We start from the raw sequence: 21,856 nt of genomic DNA on the forward strand, positions 1-21,856 counted from the left end.
CTTTAGTTTTGGTGTCTCATTTAAAAAAATTCTATATGGCAGGTAGGAGTGCTTATTTGCGCCATTTAAATAATCTTTACAAGCAGAATGACATAGCATGGTTTACACCTGTGGAGCTTTTTAAGGTATGTTCTTCTTCTTCTTCTTTTTCTTCTATGAAATGTAGGGAGATTTTGTCACCTACAGATTCGGGTAAAGTTGTGAAAATTAATTATTTCGTTATCTCATGAATATATTTCCAAAGGAAAAGCTAAATGCAAAATACCTAAATCTTCAGATAGGCCAGTTGAATAGCCTACTACCATGTGGAATGTTGTAGGACTGCAAATAGTCTGCTTGTATGGGGAATGTTTTCCGTTGAGACTAGCTGCTACAAAATCAATAAGCTGTTAAAAATAGTTTGCATCAATTTTAGACTAAAACCAACAAAACAAGATGTTGGGTAATGGTATTTAGAAAGTTGTTCGGCATAAAACTTAGAACTGAGGTAATGGGCTTTTAGAGTTTTCTTTTTTTGGTTCTCGATGAAGTTCCTAGAATGCACTTTAGCTTTAGCTGTGCTTCTAGAAAGGAGAACTTTATGTTTAAGCAAAACTCAAGCCTCAACTTATCCCACCCAGAGAGTTGATCAAGTCTGTTGCAAAACTTGTTTAACTGGGGAAGATAACTTTTATCATGTTTGACAAGTCAAATGCCGCCAATGATTTCTGGTATTTGGTCTTCTTTCTTGATTTATTGTTTCCATTTCACTGATTATGGCAACCACGTCACCTTTGTTTGTTAGTCATTGGGAGGCTCTTAAATTACGGAGCTGTCAATCTTGCATAATTTATTCATGTTTAGTGTGGGAGGCAAGAATTTATTGAAGTGATTGTGTTGTATTTGTTTAATTTTTCCAGCTTTCCATTCACAGTTTGTACATGTCAATACAGCTGATGTTTGAGAAATCCACTTTTAGTATTTATCTAAAAGTGTACCATGCCATTGCTGTGGTACCCAGTGTTGTCATGTGCGACCGCATATGCGCATATGCGATCACTTATGCGCATATCCATATGCAATCACATATGTGGCATATGCGAAAAATACGCGATCGCATATGCGATGTATGTATGCGATCGCATATTGGCCATGGCACATTGAATTTTTTATTTTTATTTTTTTACAAAAAACAACATTTTGCCTATAAAAAGGCTTCCAAATCTCCTCCATTTGCAATATTCTCACTCCAAAACTCTCTTACTCTCTTTTTCTCTTACATTTCTTAATTACAAGTGGTCTTAATCTCTCTCTCTCTCTCTCTCTCTCTCTCTCTTAATCTCTCTCTCTCTCTCTCTCTCTCTCTCTCTCTCTCTCCCCTACATTCCCTCTCTCTTGGAAGTTGGAAGATCAAGATTCTAGCCTTTCAAGTTTCAAGGAAGATAGCTTGTTGATTTTCTACAATAATAAATAAATAGCTTGTTGATTTTGTTGTTACTTCTTGTTAACTATATTGTTAAATGTCAATGACTTGATGTTTAATTGATTTTATTTATCTCAAATGTATTTTAAATATGTAAAATTAGTTATCTATTAACTTAGAAAAGTTTTTCTTAGTTTCTTATAATTTTTTTTTTTTGAATTTTTCCCTATTATATACATATTTTTAATTTTTTTAAAAATAAAAATAAAATATGCGGCCGCATATGCGATTGTGCGATCACATATGCGCATAGGCATATGCGATCACACATGATTGCATATGCAATTTGACAACATTGGTGGTACCTTCTTTTCAGGGGATAAGTGATTTTTAAGTGCTCTTCAAGACTTCAACCATCTAAGAGAAGTACTTTTATACTAGACTCTAGGAGATCACTTTTTTCTTTTTCCACAAGTCACCCTACCTGTCCATTCCTCCTAAATAGTAAATCCAGGTGGTCAAGAAGCCAATTTTGACGTCTAACTGATGAAGGGATTAGTGTTTACTTGCAAATCAGGAGGGCCATACAAATTGAATTAAGCTTCATCCTAGGTTCAAATGTGAACTAATATGGTTACTTGCTGAGTCATTCATTTCTTATTTGAGTCATTGGGCTTGACTTTTAATGTGCAAGCCAATATACGATGGAGGTTCAACATATTTCCTAGTGCTGCCATCTCTTATACTTCCGCTTTCTTCTAGGTAGGGGCCAAGGCTTTTACTTGTCACTTGCAGATGCTTGTGGAAGTGACTACTGAGTGCCGAAAACAGATGAATTATAAGATGAGAAAAACCTTGACAGAAAACAAATGATTGATGAGGTGAGATATACAAGACTATGTTGCTTTGTTAAGGAATTGGACAAACCTGTATTGGGCTGAACAGGAGAAGGAACAGGAAGTAGATAATTGGAAAAGGAGAGTGGAACCTAGTAGTGAATCCAACAAGTGAGACAAAAGGGCCTGATTAGGTTATTTATTCCAAAATAGATTACCGTGAGTCTGCTATGTGGAAAGCTATAATGTCAACAAAACATTTGGTTCACAGAAATATAGCCTTTGCCCTGGGAAATGGTAATAGGATCAGATTTTGGACTGATGTGTGGTGTGGTGAGAGATCCTTTCAGGAGGAATTCCCTAGAATTGCCGCTCTTGCCCCGTGACGTTAGTGTTTCTCCATGCTTTTCTCTGTGGTGGCTAGATTGTGTGGCGTCCTCCTTGTCATTGGAATCTTTATGATGAGGAGGCATCGGAGTTCATCGGTTTGCTGGATCATCTCAAGCTTCTTATTCCTTCAACCCAAGTCGAGGACTCCATGATTTGGAAAGGACATCACTCAGGGAAATTCTCTGTTTGTTCCTTCTTCAAAACTCTGATAGTTCTAGATAAAAGATCTGCTCTGCCGCTTCCGTTTTACTTTTGGCTTTATGGTGCTCCTCGAGTGGTGGTTTTCGTTTGGTTGGTGGGTCGCAAAAAGAGTGTTGACTATTGATAACCTTCAACGAAGATCTTTGGTTCTCCCCAACATATGTTTGCTATGCATGGTGGGCGCAGAGTCGATCGATCACGTGTTCATCCATTGTTCTTTTAGCTGTATGATTTGGAAGTCATTCCTAGACTTGGCTTAGATTCCTTGGGTCATGCCTTGTTACGTGGATGTCCTCCTATGGGCGTGGCATGGAGGAGGGGGTGGGAAACACTGGAAAATAGTTTGGAGGCTCGTCATTATGGCCTTACTTTGGGCGGTTTGGAAGGAAAGAAACGAGCGTTGCTTTAGAAACGACGGGACCTCCATGGATAGAGTGATATATGTTATTAAAGATCTTGTCAGGAGTTGGGCCCCTTATGCTATTGTGGACAAAGCTACGTCCGTCTCTTCCTTTCTGGGTTGTTAGTGTTATGCTTTGCCGTATTTTTTTCCCGTCTTGTGTCGGGTTTCTTAATAAAGATATTGTTACCTTTAAAAAAGAGAGGAAAGAAATGCATGAAATGGAAATTAATCTAATGAAAACTCTTTTATTCTATTGCTAAAAATAAAATTTAATTTTTGAATAAGTTTACATGTCATAATGTTTTTTATTTATTTTTTATTTTTTATTTTTAAATTTCTTTTTGAATTTTTATTCTTTTTGAATAAGTTTACATGGCTCCATACTTGGCCATTTTCGGCTCACCATGTAAACATGAGGCTTGTCCAATGCAGTCTAGAGTGTTGTAGAATGATGCAAGGAATCCTAGAACTTTTTTAGAAGTCATCAGGAGACTCTTGTACTAGAGTTGTGTTGAATCTTGTAGGAACTTTCTAGAGTATTCCTAATTGTTGGATGTGTTCCACACGGCACAATCCTAGCATTTGGTTGGAGCTTTTAGAGCCCTCTTGGGTCTATATAAGGGGGAGACTCTGTGTCATTTATAAATCACTAAAGTTGTGAGCTTTCTTCTCTAGTGCAATTCAAAGCTTTCCTCTTTCTCTCGTGTTCCTTCGGAGTTCTCTTGCATTCTCTTTAAGCCTTGGGTGTAGTACTTTGTGGGGCAAGTAGGATTTAGGCTGACTTGAGTAGTGTTGAGGCGTTGCGCGAGTGACGCACAGGTGTTGCAGCTGAGTTTGCAAGTCCATGAAAATGAACTGCAGCAACCCAAATGATCCTACCCCTAGCATAGTAGGTATTGGAGGTAGCGTATCATGTGTTCGTTCCCATACTACATACTAGAGCGGCCTGAGATCTATGATACCTTTCTATGACTAGTAATTGTTAAAGTTGAATACCATTGACTAGATTGAACTAAGAGTATGAACTACAAAGCGTTTGTTCTCTCACTGTGCTTTATATTGACGACATTTTGTTCCACTCAGGCCAAGTACATATCTCAATTTCACTATAAACTGCAAATTGATTATTATTCTCTCTTTAGATTGGCCATGCATTATTTTTTACCATCAATTTTGTCATTTGAGCACTTCTACTTCTTTGCCTGCAGCCTTGGTATGCACATGGTATTGCTGAAGCCATATTACGCACAGCTGACCTTTCAGTTCCTCTAAAAGTAAGCTCTCTCTCTCTCTCTCTCTCTCTCTCTCTCTCAAAATGCATAAAGGTTGGCTGGCACATTCCATTAGTTCTGGGCACTTGTGAGAATGTCAGCACAGGCTGACGGACATTTGGATAATGTCATATTCATGTGGCTTATATTTCCATTGGGTGTAACTGGTGTTTTAAAATCTGGAGGCGATCTGGACCCATTTTTGTGGGCAGTTTGTTCAAACTGGTCCAACCAGTGAAGTCAACATAGTGTCATCTTTGAATTGACTATAAATACAAAAATGGGGAAAAAACTCCTAGATAGAAAAAATAAAAGTAAAAATTCCTTACTCTTTAAGAGGTGGCCTTGCAAACAGACGGTTAAGAAAGAAAATTCAGCTTTGGTCACATCCAAAAGAAAGAAAGAGGCTGAAAATTCTATAGCTCAAATCTTCCAGTCTGGGGGATTTATACTGCATGGGCCATCTAGGGTGAGGTCCATCATGTCAATGGTTTTGACTTTGGATTGTTAAACCATCACCTAAATAGATGCGTTCATTACATAATAGCTTATCGAAGAAGAAAAATGTTTTGATCACTCTATTAAAAAAATAAATAAATCTTAACTTAGCATTAAGTGACTCAGACAGGTTGCATAAATTCACCTGGGTCGGCTGGCCGGGCAGTTGGACTGGGAATCCTGTTGGGCCCGGACTGTTGCATTCCAAAAACAGGCATGATTGAACGTGGCCGTTATCTTACTGGTCCAAGGTCCAAACTGGTTCAACCATCCGCTCACGGTTTTAAAACATTGGTTACAAGTTATAACTGAATTTTGTTCTAGGCTTCGTTATTTTTGTTACTATTCAGGTTGTATTTTGAACTTATTATATAATATGGACTCTGCTGCAAGGTTTGAAGTATCGTTTGAAACCAGCATGTATTGCCTGATATGTACCAGTATTGTCCATGAACGGTATGGCTGTATCAGCCCATATCTGCCTGAAACAGGCTGAAACCGCGTGATATGCGGCTGTATCAGTGGTGAACAGTATGATTCCTGATACACTGTTTTAAAAACTTGCTCTGCAGAGCTAAGCTTTTATGCCTGCTTATAATGGCCTTCTGTAACTATCCATTTGGTACTTTGCAAGCTCTTATTGTAGCTAAATGAGAAACTTCCACCAGATGTTAAAACAGGAATCTCATACTAGAGCTAAAACTCCATTAGATTTTAAAATCCTTCACCATTACGGATACTGTAGATATTAGTTATTGATAGGAATTCATAAGCTTCATGTTTAACCACATAAATATTATATCTCTTTAGTTATGCTACACTGTTGTTTTCCATAAGATTTGAATCCCCGATAGAAACATATATTTCAGTTACCATGGCTGCCATTTGCGAGTGTTTGGAAAATGGTTGCATTCCTGGTTCAGAAATTTCTTGTCATCTGCTATGAATTTAGGGCTTGTTTGGCAGTGTGGATTTGAAATCCTGTGGAATTGGGTGGATTTTTTAGTCCGTACAGAATTGAGTGGATTTGAAATCATAGCTTTGAGGTGGGATTTCGAAAGGAGCTCTTTTGGGGGATTTGGATTCCTCTCAAACCCAAATCCCTCCAATTCCTTGCTACCAAACGACCGTGAAACAGCAAATCCCCATAAATCCCTCCATTTCGACATTGCCAAATGAGCCCGTAGTAGGCTTTCATTGTATTAGCTTCTCCATGGTTTCCTTGTATCCCTTTATATTCTGTGTCAAAGACTTCAAGTACTCTCGTTTCTTTATTTCTGTGATGTTTTGATCATCAGCTTCCTGCTGGTTTTGTGATGCTTTCTTCACATGCATATCCTTTTTTTTTTTTCCTTCCTTTCTATGTTTTCAGTTACCCTCTTGTGATTGGTTAATTCCTAGTAACTATTACCTCCTTTTTATAATGTGGATTCAGATTTATGAAATTGGTGGTGGCTCAGGAACATGTGCAAAGTGTATAATGGATTACATGATGTTGAATGCACCAGCGAAAGTTTACAATAATATGGTTTACGTGTACGTCCATGTCTTATACTACATATGCTTTCACTACCTTGCACTTGACATCTACTTTGACACCATACTAATGCCTTTCAGAGTTCAATCGTAAAGGCCACCTGAAAATTGCCAATGAATTGGATTAGTGTTGCAATATCTACATTAGGCAGGGTCTAGGATGGTTCTGTGGGTGAAAAAAACGTAAAAACACATGCATAGGGCAACACATCCATAAAGGCTGGAACTCATTTTCTGAAATTCCATGGGTGTTATTAATATATTGCAACAGCAAATTGTTGGAACTTGTGGATAAAGCGGAGATTTCTCATTCTGAATATGGTTCACTTAATCTACCAAGGGTTGCTATTTTAAAATTTACTTTTTGCTTGGGATTTTCCATGTATAAAGAGTTATGCACAAATATGTGGAACTGCTGAATTGGGCATGTAAGGTATACCAGCCAGGTTTAACATCAAAAATATGTTTGTATGCTGTGTTCACTAACTGATGCAGTATTATTTATATTGGAGAGTTGATCTTTTTTGGGGAATAAGGAGAGAGGATATGCATGAATCTGGCTTGTGTGGAACAGAAAGAGGGATGTCATCATATGAATGAGTCTAGTTTGTATGAAACATAATTCCTTTGTTTAGGAAATAGGAAATTGCTGATGTTTACTTTTAGGGCCTGTTTGGATTTGTTGTAATATAAATTGACAAAACATCATTCCACACGTGCCAATGTGCCACATGCGCAACATATACTGCTCTCCATCTTAAAGCGCTACATGTGCCACTATGCCACACGTGCAACATGTGCCATCACCCATTTTTTAGTGACCCACATTTCAATATGCCTTACGCCCTAATGTGTCATGTGTAGCATGTGCTACCCATATCTTCAAAAGCCCGACATGTGCCATGTCTATTGAGAGCACTTGTGCCACTTTGATCTTTAAGTGATTCACATGCACAACATATGCCAATGTGCGACATAATCAACGTGTGCTATTGACCACCTTCAAGTGCACACATGTACAAAAGTCCATTCAAGTGCCCTACGTGTGCCAGTGTGCCACATGTGCCAGAATCCATCTTAAAGCACCATACATGTGCCAATGTGCTACATGTGCCACAATCCATCTTCAAGCACCATACACTTGCTATTGTGCCATATTTGTGCAACATGTATTACCACCCATCGTCAAGTGTGTCAGCGTGCCACTCGCCCCAATGTGCCACATGTGCAACATGTGCCACCTTTATCTTTGAGCCCCATGTGTGAAAATGTACCATGTGCTATGGTGCTACATGTGGCACATGTGCTACCATCCATCTTTAAGAGCTCCATATGTGCCACACGTGTCAACAAGCTACATGTGTAGGATGTGTCACCATTCACATGTGCCAATGTCCTACATGTGCGAATGTGCCACGTGTGACAATGTGACACGTGCCACAATTCATATTCTGGGTACACATATACCTTTTGTCTTAGAGTAAAATTTTCATTAAAAAATCATTTTTTTTTTTCCCATACAGAGATTTCAAAATGAAGAAAAACTTTCTGAAAAACAATAGGGGGAAACGGCTTTTCTTTTCTCCCTTTTTCTATAAATGGCATTTCCCGAAAAACACCATTTTCCTTGATAAATATAAATATATATATATTTTTTTCATGAATCCAAATAGGCCCTTAGGAAATATTGCAAAAGATCAATTCTTTAGGCTGCGTTTGGTTGGCAACAAATATCATGAAATTCATGATACTTTGCACTAAATTACACTTATTAGTCATGAATTATCATGAAATTTCATGATAATTGTTGCAACCAAATGCAGCTTTAGTTAATAATGAACGAGGGATATGGAAAAAAAGAAAAAGAAAAAGAAAAAAGGGAAAGGAAAGTGGGATATGATGAATGGGTCTGGTTTCATGATTATTGTTGCAACCAAATGTATCCTTGGTTAATAATGAATGAGGGATATGAAAAAAGAAAAAGAAAAAGCAAAAGAAAAAGAAAAAGAAAAGAAAAAGAAAAAAGAAAGTGGAATATGATGAATGAGTCTTGTTAGTGTGGAACAGAATTCCATTGCTGAGAAATAGGAAATTTCTGGTGTTTCCTCTTAGCATATATTGCACAAGAATAATTCTTTTGTTAAACCATCCAAGCAACTAGCACAGAAAATCATAGTGATATGTTTATCCCTTTCAATATGTTAATTTGGAATTTTATGAGACCATGTAGAAGTTCTTGTATAAAATACTGCATTTATCTCCAAAAGTGTTTGTGATCTCTTAATCGTCGTAAAATTTATTTACTAAAATGAATTATTTTGGATGATTCATAGATTTGGGTTAGTCTATTCATGTTTAACCAGTGTTCGTAATATCGATACTATCGGCCGATATTATCGTTATTGCTGGTTAGCGACACGAAACCCATCGGAAATCCATCGGAAACCCCTTAGAAATGAAAAAAAATATAGATTTCTATGTATCGTGCGATATATAGCACGATATCGTACAATTTTTTGTTATATCACCAAAAAAATCGAAAAAAAAGAGAGAAAAAAATAGGAAAAATCATTCAATCCAGAGGATTTCGGTACCTATAGAAGAACATTGCGTGATTGGAAGTAGAATTTGGTGGGCCACTCGATCGATCCATAGCGATGCGTTGTAAGCTCCACAAAATCTCGATCCCCCCCCCTTCTCTTCGAATAGATGCTCGATTTACATCATAAGGAGATTTTGGCAAGAAATCTGTGAAACCCCGTGAGATTTGGGTTTCATCGAGTGATTTTAGGGATTTTGGGGAGAAATTGAGGATTCCCTTTATGTTTGCATATTTTTGAATGTTGGGTTTTAATGCATTTTACGGACACAGGTGCGTTGCGTTAGCTCAAACGGATGAAGTATCACGGGCTCTGTGGGGTCCACCTTGATGTATATGTTTTATCCAATCTGTCCATTCATTATGGAAGATCATTTTAGGGTATGAATATCAAAAAGAGACATTTTTAAGCCTAAAGTGGACCACACCACAGGAAGTAGTGGAGATTGAATGCTTACCATTGGTAACTTTTTGGTAGGGACAGGAGTTTTGGATCAAGCTGATATTCATTTTTTACCTTCACGGTGGGTCCTACGATGTTTTGAACATGTTAGATGGCAAATAACTCAATCACCACTGTTTAATGTGGTGTAGTCCACTGGAGCATTCAATCTGCATCTTTTTTAGGATCATGCCCTAAAATGATCTGTCAAATTGGATGGATGGCGTGGATAAAACATATTTAACATGGCGGGCCCTATATAGCCTCTGATAGGTCCATCCATCTCTTACTATGTAACGGCGGAGGCAACAGATAAACTATTTAGGTTGGGGGTGTTAACCTTACTGTGTGGGGTCCACCTTGATGATTTTTATCCATATCCACGCCATCCATCCTTTTTCTTAGCTCATTTGAGGACGTTATCCCAAAATTTATGCAGATCCAACTCTCTAGTGGACCACACCACTAGAAAAAGTGGTGAATAACTATTAAAAGCTTTTTGTAGGCCACACAAGTTTTGGATGAATCTAATCTTTTTATTTTTCATTCATTAATTTTTTTTCTTGACCTTATCAATGGGTTGGATGGAAAATAAACATTACGGATCTACTCGAAGTGGGCCTTGGGAAGTTTTTAATGGTGACTATTTAATCATCACGGTTTCTTGTGGTGTGGTCCACCTAAAATTTGGATATGCTTAATTTTTAGCAACTTGTCCTAAAATGTGTTGGAAAAACAAACAGACAGAGTGGATATGCAAAATGTCATCAAGGTGGGCCCTATGGTGGGAACACCCACTAAGTTGTCACCGGGGTAACACCTAATCCGCGCCCCAGCGAACTTGGTGAGTCCCCCAACTAGCAATGTGGGTGGGACTATTGACCGTAGGGCCCACCTCGATGTATGAATTGTATAGCCACGCCGTTCATATGTTTTTTCAACTTATTTTATGCCATGGTCCGGAAATAAATAAGATAAAAGTTTTCGGCGGACCACGGTACAGGAAACAATGATTAATGATCATTGAAAACCTTTTGTGGGCCACAAAAGTTTTACGTCAAGGTGATATTTGTTTTTATCTGTCATCCAGATCTCTATGACCTTATCAATAGGTTGGATGGTCAATAAACATTACAGTGGATGCCTGGAAACTTTTAATGGTGGAAGTTCAATGAACACTGTGTCCTGTGGTGTGGTCCACCTGAAATATTTGTTGGCTTCACTTTTGGTCCCATGTCCTAAAATAATCTGGAAAAATAGATGGACAGTATGGATATACAATGGACAATGAACAATAGATGGACAGGGTGGATACTGAATATAGTTGTCTTAGTTCAATGGGACAGTGCGCATAGCTTAGACCCTATACAAAGGAAACCTATTATGTGCACTTCTTTTTTGAGATTTTATGATTTAAAAGTGTGTATTAAGGTCTTTTGTTACAAAGTTGCATGTCTATAATTTACATTGATGACAGTTTTGGGTATTTGGCCCAGTTTTGGGTATTTGGCCCTCCCTAAATCCATCATTCATTAGTTTGTTGAAAGTTACACAAATATCATTAGAAGATCTTTAACATAGGGAAGCTTTACACAAATTTACAGTTGATTTTAGGACTGTTTTAAATAGCAAATGGCGCATAGCGTAGTGTTCACCCCTCTGAAGCGTAAGGCATAAGCTACATCGCATGTGGTGTAAGCTACACACTACTTCTAGATTTTTAATTAAAGTTGTGTTTGGTTACACCAAATATCATGAAATTTCATTATTAGTAGGTCTAATTTGGCGCAGGATATCATGAAATTTCATTATTAGTCAATCTAATTTAGTGTAGAATATTGTGACATTTCATTATTTGTCTATCTAATTTGGTGCAGAATATCTTTAAATTTCATGATATTTGGTGCAACCAAACACATTCTAAACTAATACGAAAAATAGGGCAAAGATTAAGTAAAAGGATAAAGAAATAGCAACGGAACTGATTTAATTTTGTTGCTTATATTATTTTACTAAAATCATTGAAAACATTTAGCTAAATTTTATTGAAAACAGGAAAATGTAACAATTCATTGAAAACATTAATTAATTTCTATGTTTAGTGAAAAATAACTAGTGGTGTTAGCTACATAACGCGTAACGTAGGCCACGTAGAGCTTAGTATGTGCTAATTAGCCTGTAGCATAGGTTGCACGTAACTTTAGCTATTTTCATGCGCTACGTAGCATGAAGACTAAGCTACACTACTTACCATAAGATATTTAAAACACTATGTTGGGTTGTAATTGTTATGAAATTCTTAGTTTCATAATAAGTTCAACTAAGAATAATTTTTGAGTTTAGAATTGGGTTTTCATCGTTTCAATGTGTTTATAGATATGGGATTTCAAGGAGAAATTGTGTTAATATTATTATTAATATCCTAAAAATTATGCGTGTGGACCTCTACACTCTTTAATCCTCTTTTCTTCTTCTCCCATCTTTCCATCTCTATTGGTGAGCATTCAATTAAACAAAGTGTTCGAAATATCGGTATCGCCCAATGTATCGCACCCTTGGGATACAGATACGTATCGGTTATCGCATGGGATATATCGTTTGTATCGCATAATTTATCGCACTTTTTGGGAAATTCCACGATATTTTTTCTCTCTCTCTTTTTTTTTTGGTTATTTTATTTGCCCCTTGTATGAAAGATTTCCTTGTGCAAACCTAGCCACTAATTGAGACTCATAAAAAGCCTACTCAGATGTGCTGATAATATTTCCTTTAATTGTAGCTCGGTGGAGATTAGTTCCTCCTTGGCAAAGAAACAATTAGAAACTGTCGGAGACGTTCGCAGTCATTTATCACGGTATAGAGTAGAGTGTCGTGATGCTGCAGATAGAAGTGGATGGGGTATGAAACTCGAGTAAACCTTTTTAAAGCATTCCCTTTTCTTATTAGGGCATGTTTGGATGGTGGGAAAAGAAAAGAAAAGAAAAGAAAAGAAAATGGATGACTTTTCTCATGATGGGATGTTTCATCATGCTTGGATAGCAAAAGAATCATTGGATGGAAAAATGCAATCATTATCCAAACATCATAGTCAAATTCTCTTGCAGGAAATATGAGGTGACTTTTGTGAGAGTTTTATTTGGATTTCCACTTGTTATCCAAAGAAGCACCCAAAATGAAATCCATGGGAATCCATGCTTGTGGGAATTCTTGGAAATCATTATTATATAATGATTATAGTTTTCTTTTCCTTTTTATTTTATTTTATTTATTTATTTATAATTTTTTCCCACCATCCAGATAAGCCCTTAGTTTATTTGATTATTTCTATCTTGCTGATACATGTGTCATTTACTTTCTTTTGAATAAATGAAGGTTTTCATTCTACTAGCTAAGATGCATCGATGCATTCTATTTCCATTTGGGAGGGGGTGTACATTTCTTTGTACGTATTTGCTCAATATCCATTAACCCCATTAATTTTTTTTTTTTTTTTTCATTATATAGAATAAGATAGCCTTCATGCGGTCACCATTTTTCGAAGAAGTACACCTTTACGATGATGGGGAATTTCACCAAACCTTCATCATCTTACATGTTTTAGGGAGAAAAGAGGAGACAGGTGGACCCTTGAAATAGAAGGAAAATAATGAGAAGGGAGGAAAGGGAAGAGGATTGCAAGGAGAGAATGAAAGATTAGAAAGTGGAATATGAATCAGAAATGCTCTAATACCATATAGAATGAGAGAGGTATAAATGGGAAGAATAGAAAAGACATGTATCCCCACCTCTCATGACGTTTATTTATAGCTATCTAAAATACAAAGAGATAATCTTTAATTAAATACAATACAATCAGATTGCAATCAAATCAAATAAATAAGATAATCTTTTGGTATGGTGGACTGCCTGTACACACAGGATTGGCCAAGTGATGGTTGGTGCGAGTATTTTGCCAGAAGTAACAGATTCCCCTCCAAGTTTCGCCTTAGACTCATCTTCAAAGAGCTTTCATTGGTTATCTGTGGATGTGGCAGGGATTGACTCTAGGAACTTTATCCCTCATTCCTTGAGGATTTTGTAGTTGGTGAGTAATTGCTTATGAGTGTGGTTTAGGAGAGTAATTGCTTGGTGGCTCGTTGTTGGCTTGTTGCTAGCCCTCTTTTCATGCAGGGACTATGCCTCAAAGGTCCTTTGGGTGGGCCATGGGTTGTGCACATTCTTGGTGGGGAGAAGGTAACTTGTTAGGATTTTCGAAGTGTTGCGGAAAATAGAAGTTCTCAAAATTCAGATTTTAGATTTTACAACCTATGGATCCCTATTAAGATATTATTGAGTTTCTAGAATGAAAACCATAAATCCCATAGTTAGAATTACCTCGATCAATGCCGTCGACAAAATGTCATTTTTGTTGATGTCGTTCCTTTAACTAGAAGGTCTCTCCCCTATTTATGCCAAATGTAGAAGAGCATGAGCGCCACACGTTATCCCTTGGAGCAAGGGCAAGGTAGACAGAGCCGTCCATGTAGGTGGACCGCACACGATCTACATGTGTGAAGGGTGGAGAGAACTCTCTCTCTCTCTCTCTCTCTCTCTCTCTCTCTCCCTCCCTCCCTCCCTCTTCTCCACTTTTCTTTCATTCTCTTCTCTCTCTATAGATGATGCCCAAGAGGTGAGAATGTCGAAGGCACCCTCTTGTCTTGTGCTCCCCTCCCTTTGGGATATGATCTATATACAAGGAGTTAGGGTATCAAGAAGATACCAGTTATGGATTCTACCACCCTCCAATCTTCCATATCTACCACATTGAAATCCTGTGATCCTGCCTTACCCAAATACCGAAATTGATTGAATCCTTCCACTGTCATGGCCATCCACCACTGACCCAGTACCCACTCAAAGCAAGTGGTGGACCACACTAGATCTAAACCATAAGATCATTGTCAAGTGTGATCAAAACCTTTTTAACGGTTAAAACAAAAGTTCAACGGTTGAAAACATTTATAGAACCTTTTAAAACCTTTTGAGTGCTGGGCCTAGTGGAAAAACCATTTGTTATGAACGTAAGATCCCCAAGATCTGAGCCATAAGTTCCCAGAAAACTAGTGGATCCGTTATTGGATCATGTGAGCCTCAAATGGGCCTTGATGTATGCACCTAACGACACCCACTTTTGGTGGCCACATGATAACCTTGTAAAGCAAGCCTAAGTGCATGTAATTAAGACCTTGAACTCCTCACATGTCCTTAGGTATGATGATTAATTAAAGCTAGTGCATCTTCAAGTGATCATAGTCTAGGCATGATGGGCCTCCCATCCCAAAGACTTTAACTCAATCCACCAATGCAACCAAGAGTCTATTACCATGACACACTCATACTCCTATGTGGGGTAATGTAAGGGCACACCGACTCGTTGTTGTGCTCGATGATGGAGACCTTCCGTCTTGATTTGTCATTAGTTCTCTCACACAAGATGGTAACACAATGGTCGTAGCAACCACAGGTCTGTTTTATAACCTGCTAGGTAGTCATGGAGCAACAGGGTATTGAGATTCATGGCCCACAACTCTCCCTTGGTTAGTGACCATTGTGTCCACTCTAAAGTTCCTAAGGACGATTAGATGAATTCCTCTCCTTTAACCCATGTCATGTACATTTAAGATACTCCAACAAATTAACTATGGCATTATAACTTGTCCATCTCAGACCCATGGTCATCATGATCTACAGTTGTCTTTTAAATTTCTACACTGTGAAGCGTGTAGCTTACGCTTCGCAGTGTAGCTTAGCCTTAACACTATGTAGCTCATGAAAATAGCTTAAGTTGTGTGTAGCCTATGCTACATTATAATTTGCATACACTACACGCTACATAGACTACACTTCACTGTACGTAGCTCACATTACAAGTTACTTTTCACTACAACATTAAAATCACTTAGTGTTTTTTATAATTTGTTACATTTTTCTATTTTCAATAAAAATTAGTCAATCTTTTCAATGCTTTTAGTACAATAATATAAGTAACAATATTAAACATCAGTTCGTTATTCTTTCTCTACCGAATCATTGCACTTTCCTATTATTTTAGGTTGCGTTTGGGTGCATCAAATATCATGAAATTTTGTTAAAATTTAATTATTAATCAGTTTAATTTGGTGCAAATTATCATGAAATTGGTGCAACCAATCACAACCTTGATTAAAAATCTATAAGGAGCATGTAACGTAAGCTTATGCCTCATTCTTCAGAGAGGTGAATGCTATGCTACACGGTATTCACTATTTAAAACACTGATCTACGGTAAGATCATCAATGTCATTGGATACCATCCATTTAATTAATTGATAAGATTCACATGGTTTTCCAGGCCACAACTCCAACACAAGTTGCGTCTCTAACTCTACGACAATGATGTGGTTTTCAAAGGCATCTGTTGAGCCATGGATCAATGATGTCATACAAAGGGTGGGTAGAATGGTGGGATTCTTGTTTGGAGGGACTGAAGGAGACATGAAAGCTCTATATTTTCATGGAAGAGAAGGACAAATTCACTAAAGGGAAGCAAAGTGATGTGTCAGTTAACAACAGGAAGAGAGGCAAAAGGGAGCTCCTACACCCATCATCTCCCATAAACTACGACAAATGAAGGAGGTTCACATAAGTTCCTAGGGGAGATGTTGCAGGTAGGAAATTGTTGTTGTGAATTGTGATCCTCAAGCAAAGGTCCTTGATATTTGAGCCAGGAAAAGGGGAATGTCAACACTGCTAAATGAAGATCTAGTCATGGAACATGAGAGGGATGGGGTGCTTTGATAAAAGAGGCCAGATCAAATAATTTTGTAAGATGAAGAAAATTCAATTTGTTGTGTTTCAGGAAATTAAAAAGCAGGATTGGGGCAAATATCTTGCCTCTTCTGTATGGGGAGGTAAGAGGCGCGAATGGGCATTGTTGAGAGTAGTTAAGGCTTTGGGTGGTATTTTGGTGGTGTGGGACTTGGATTGGCTTGTGAAAGAGGATTGGTGCATTGGTCGATTTTTGAGGTTAGCTCTCTTCTCATTAGGTGTTTAAGGCTTTAAGCTCTAGAGTATCAAGTGGCCATCTATTGCAATCTATGGCTTGAACGACCCGAACAATAGTTGCTCCTTTGGGAAGAATCGGGTGATATTAGTTGCAAATGGTCAATCCCGAGGTGTTTTCAGGGGGGGAATTGAATATGGTTAGATATCCTCATGGGAAGCCAAATGGTTCAATAACCACTAGAAGAATGCCAAAGTTTTTGAATGGGTGGAGCCAAATGACTTTTCTTTGATTGGTTCTTATAATACACTGGCCCAATCTCCAAGAAAGAATTTTTGTGTTGAGGATGGATTGATTCTTGGTGTCTACTAACTTGGAGGAGTCCTTGGGCTGCCCAACATGGTATGCCTCAAGTTGTTTTGGATCATAGATTTCATTGGATTCTAGTGAGGAAGCGGGATTCAAAGCCCTTTCAATTTGAGCTTGTGTGACTTGAAGAAGATGATTTGGTTCCAAAAACCAGAGTGGCAGGCTTCCTTTAATGTGGATGGGTTTGTGGGTTTCGGATCTATGTTGAAACTAAATCTTCTCAAAGTAAAGATCAAGGATTGGAAATGAATATCACCATGCTTCGGTTGATGAAGAGGTGATTGTTGGGGGCTATCCAAAGCATCAATATAAAAGAAGAAGAGGCCATGTTTGAAGACGATTTTCTGGAGCGTCACATGCTGAAGCTCGAAATGGAAAAGAACTTAAGACAAGAAATAAAACAACATCAAAGATATAGGGCCTTTCAGTTAAAAGGAGGAAATAAGAACATAATTTTCCATGACATTGACAATCCTCGAAGGAGAGGCAATCACATCCATAGTCTCCTAGTAGATTGGGAGAGAATTAAGGAGAAAGAAGCCTTCTGTGAGTAGATTGTTGACTTCTATTTGACCTCCTAACAATGATAGATGCAATCAACCTAGATTGGATAATGTAGATTTTGATCAAATTGAAGATTTATAAGAGCAGGAAATACCCTTCTTCGAGAAGGAGGTCATGAAAGCTATGAATAGCCTTGACAGAGATAAAGCTCTAGGTTTGGATGAGTTTCTTTTAACATTCGTCTAGGTTTCCTTGAAGGATGTAAAGCTTGATCTAATGGCTTTCTATTTCAAGTTCTTTGCTAGAGGTAGATCATCCAAGGACTTCGACCCATCATTCACAGCCCTAGTCCCTAAAAAAGGACCACAAAGTTTGAAAGGTTTTTAGTTGATCAGTTAATTGGGTCCTTAACAAGATCTCGGCTAAAGTCTACACCTCTAGGGGCAAAAGTTTAACATTTGGAAAAGCAAACTATTAGGGGTTCGTATCGAGGAAGGGAATGCCATTGCTTTTGCTTAGGCGACGGGTTGTAAATTAGGAAAACTCCTATCTACTTATCCTGGTCTCCCTCTCTACATAAGCCAACCAAACGCCTTTGGGAGGAGGTGGTGGGAGGATGGAGCAAAAATTGTCTAGGTGGAAAATCCAATATTTATCCATGGGGAACCCTATCATCTTGATTAAGGTTACTTTGCCACTATGATGCTTTATTCGATGTCCCAAAGGAGGCTTGAGTGCTTGGTATCAGAAGCCTCGAGTCTGTGAACATGGCTTTCTTAGGGCTATAGAGGTTTGAGGAGGAAAGTGGCTAGTGGGAAATTGTGATAGCTAGTAAATATGTATCAGAAGAGGTGGATGGTTGCCATTATAGGGCCTTTACTCTTTGGAAATCTTTGCTACGAGTTGGTTATAGAGAATGTTAGTGTATACTAGTGTGTAAGTAGTGGCCCTTGGCCCCTTTAGTGTAAGTGCATTTGCACACTTTCCTCTTCTCCCGCGGTGTACTATATGCTCTATTATAATAAAATATTGTGTGTTAGGGCATGCAAGCCTAACACAACATCTTTCCCAAACTCTCCTCCTCTCAATCTTCTCCTCTTTTCTTCACATTATAATCATCAAACCATTCTCTACTTGGTATCAGAGCATAAATCCAGGCATTTCGCATCCAATAGATTGAGAAGCGACACGTCACCTTGCTGACGTCAGTAGCCGTATGGCTGACGTTAGTGTTGTATGGACGCATGGACTCTGTTTGAGCTAAAAGCTTGGAGGTTTGATAGATCTTGATTTTATAAGATTTGTCATGATTTTTTCAGAATTTTTTGGACCCCCTTTCATGGTATTTTAGGCAAAATAGAGAAATTCGAAAATCGGGCCCATCTTCCGTTTTTCTTCGATCTACCTCAAATCGGTAAGCTTTTCTTTGGTTTCTTTGCTCAAGATGGACCGAAATCTTCCTCCCAAGCTATCCATGAAGGATTTTTTTTTTTAATACCTAAGATCCATGTTTGAGAGGGTTTTAACCTCAAATGGATGTGCGGTTGGGCCATTTTTGACTGAGTTTCGTGTTATTTTGGATAATTGCTATTTGTTTGAGGTTTATCTCTTATTACCTTGAAGGATTGAGCGAGATAGAGTTGTTTGAATTAATCCTTCTTGGCATAGGGTCTCTCTTGGCATAAGTTTATCTCTCTTGGACTCTCTTATGGCTGACAAAGGGCCCTCATCTCTTGGCATAAGGTCTCTTGAATCCAACCCCTTGCAGATTACCGTTACTAAGTGGAATGGTGATAATTATCTTCAATGGGCACAATCTGTAAAAGTGTTCTTAGGAGCCTGTGAGAAGTTGTCGTATATTTTGGATAATCCCCCAAGCTCTACGGATGTTACCTACAAGTCTTGGACAAAGGAGAATTATCAAATTATTGCATGGTTGTTGAATAGTATGGATTCCTCGATTAGCCACTCAATGATGTTTTTATCCTCGGCTAAAGGCGTTTGGGATACACTTCATGATATGTTCTCGAAATCTCAGAACTTTTCACGGGTATTCCAACTTATTCAAGAAATTGGTCGGTTCCAACAAAACTCAAGATCATTAAAAGATTACTATTTGACGCTTCGGGGTATGTGGGATGAGTTAGACCTGTATCAGCCTCTTCCTTCCAAATGTAAAGAGGATTATAAACATGCCCATAAGCAGCGAGATGATACTCATATCATGCAGTTTCTAGTTGGGTTGAATTCCGATTATCTTCATGTTCGAGATCAGGTTGTTATGCAGAATCCTCTTCCCCCACTGACGACAGTCTAAGCCATGTGTAAGCGTGCTACTATTTCTACTCTTCCTTCTCATTCATTTGTGCCACCAGAGCGTTCGGCACATCTTGTTGGCGATCAGTCCTCTCTTGGCCTTTGTGTACCATCCTTGAGTTCAGGATACATTTCTGGTTTTGGTGGTCGTGGTAGAGGCCGTGAGGGTGATCGGAGTCGTGGTGGTTGTATTCGTGGTCGTGGTGGACGTGGACGAGGACGTAATGATTCCCGCATTTGTTCACATTGCGGTGGAACTAATCACACCGTTGATTATTGTTGGCAGCTCCATGGTCGTCCTACATATGCCGCTGCTTTTGTTGCATCCACAATTGCTCCTGAGACAGTCTTCTACCCTGACAGCTGAGCAGTCTACTTCAGATGAGTCTCTCGTCATTTCTCAGGCTGCATATGACGTTCTTATGTGCCTTCACGTTCGTGATATTCCCGAGCCATCTCACACAGCTTTTGCCCAGTCAGGTACTGCTCTTCTTGCGTCATCCTCTCCTACCTCCTGGGTCAGACTCTGGAGCTTCCTTTCATATGACTGGTAAGTCTCAATTCTTTTCCTTTTATTGTCTCTCTTCGCACTCAGTATGTCATAGTTGCAGATGGAACCCAAACTCCCATCTCTGGGATTGGTTCCATCCCCCTTTCTTCTTCCTTGTCTGTCCTTAATCTTGCACACGCCTCGTGTTCCATTAAACTTATTGTCTATTAGCTCCCTTACTAAATCATTAAATTATTCCATTACCTTCTTCCCTTCTTATTGTTTGTCTTAGGACCTACAGACGAAGAGAGTGATTGGTGGGGGGCATGAGTGAGGAGGCGTTTATCTTCTCGATGATACACCCGTTGCCGCTTCTGATACCCTTTCTTTGAATCGAGAGTTCATGACTCGGTGGCACTGCCGCTTAGGCCACCCATCAATAGCTTGGTTGAGAATTTTGTTTCCCTCCTTATCTGTCACTAAACTGTTATGCTGTGATATTTGTGAATTGTCTAAACATCATCGTGCTGCATTTCCTCCTTGCTTTTCAGAGAGGAAATCTCAACCTTTTGTTCTGGTTCATTCGGATGTCTGGGGACCAGCTCTGGTTGCCTCCACTTTTGGATTTAGATATTTTGTTACCTTTATTGGTGATTATTCACGTGTGACTTGGATTTATATTTTGAAATCTAAAAGTGAAGTGTTTGATGTGTTTAAGGCGTTTTGTCATGAAGTGTGCACTCAATTTCAATGTTCCATCAAAACCCTCCATTCTGATAATGGGGGAAATACATGTCTACTGCCTTTCTGTCCTACTTGTAGGAATATGGTTTTTTGTCTAGGACATCGTGCGCTTACACACCTCAACAAAGTGGTATTGCAGAACGAAAGAATCGTTATCTTCTTGAAGTTGCTCGCAGCCTTCTGCTTGGTATGCACCTACCTAAACATTTTTGGGGTGATGCTTTTCTAACTGCTACTTTTCTTATTAATCGTATACCCTCCCGTATCTCGTCTTACAAATCTTCATTTACTATATTGTATCTCGTTATAATCCATTTCCTCTACCATCTAAAGTTTTTTGTTGCACACGCTTTGTTCAAAATTTGGATGGAAGTAATGATAAACTTAGCCCCAGGGCAATTAAATGTGTCTTTCTAGGGTATACTCAGAGTCAGAAAGGGTATAAATGTTTTGACTCATTGACTCGTAAGAAATATGTCTCTGCCAATGTAACCTTCTTTGAGGATATTTATTTTTTCTCAGCTCCAGGCCAATCCCTCTGTGATCCTCTTACGAGTCGGGGGGAGTATGACTCATATCCTCTCCCTCTTTCCACTAGTGATCATGGGGAAACTCCTCTCCCCTCTGTTCAACATCCTATTGGTGATTTGGGTGACCCTAAGCCGCTACGGGTATATCATCGTTGAGATAAATCTTCACATGCTCAGCCATTCACCCTTCTGCTCACTTTGGATGTTGGCTCAAGTGACTCTCCTACCTCGAGTTTAGATCTTCCCATTGCCTTGCACAAAGGGTCTCGGTCTTGTACTCAACACCCCATTAGTAATTTCATTT

The 21,856-nt window shown here is 38.6% G+C and overlaps 1 protein-coding gene across 2 annotated transcripts in view; it reads left to right on the forward strand.

Moving 5' to 3' along the window:
* The window catches only part of LOC131246457 (protein arginine methyltransferase NDUFAF7 homolog, mitochondrial), a 76,367-nt gene that overhangs the window by 1,758 nt on the left and 52,753 nt on the right, over positions 1-21,856 (forward strand). Inside the window, exons 4-7 of one of the 2 annotated variants that reach the window (XM_058246614.1) lie at positions 43-125; positions 4,441-4,506; positions 6,437-6,537; positions 12,358-12,476. In XM_058246614.1, coding sequence (XP_058102597.1) covers positions 43-125; positions 4,441-4,506; positions 6,437-6,537; positions 12,358-12,476 — 369 coding nt within the window. The remainder of the gene's footprint in view (positions 1-42; positions 126-4,440; positions 4,507-6,436; positions 6,538-12,357; positions 12,477-21,856) is intronic. The other variant, XM_058246615.1, reaches the window with a different exon arrangement.

This window comes from Magnolia sinica, chromosome 5 (assembly GCF_029962835.1).
Source record: "Magnolia sinica isolate HGM2019 chromosome 5, MsV1, whole genome shotgun sequence".
Classification (NCBI taxonomy): domain Eukaryota; kingdom Viridiplantae; phylum Streptophyta; class Magnoliopsida; order Magnoliales; family Magnoliaceae; genus Magnolia; species Magnolia sinica.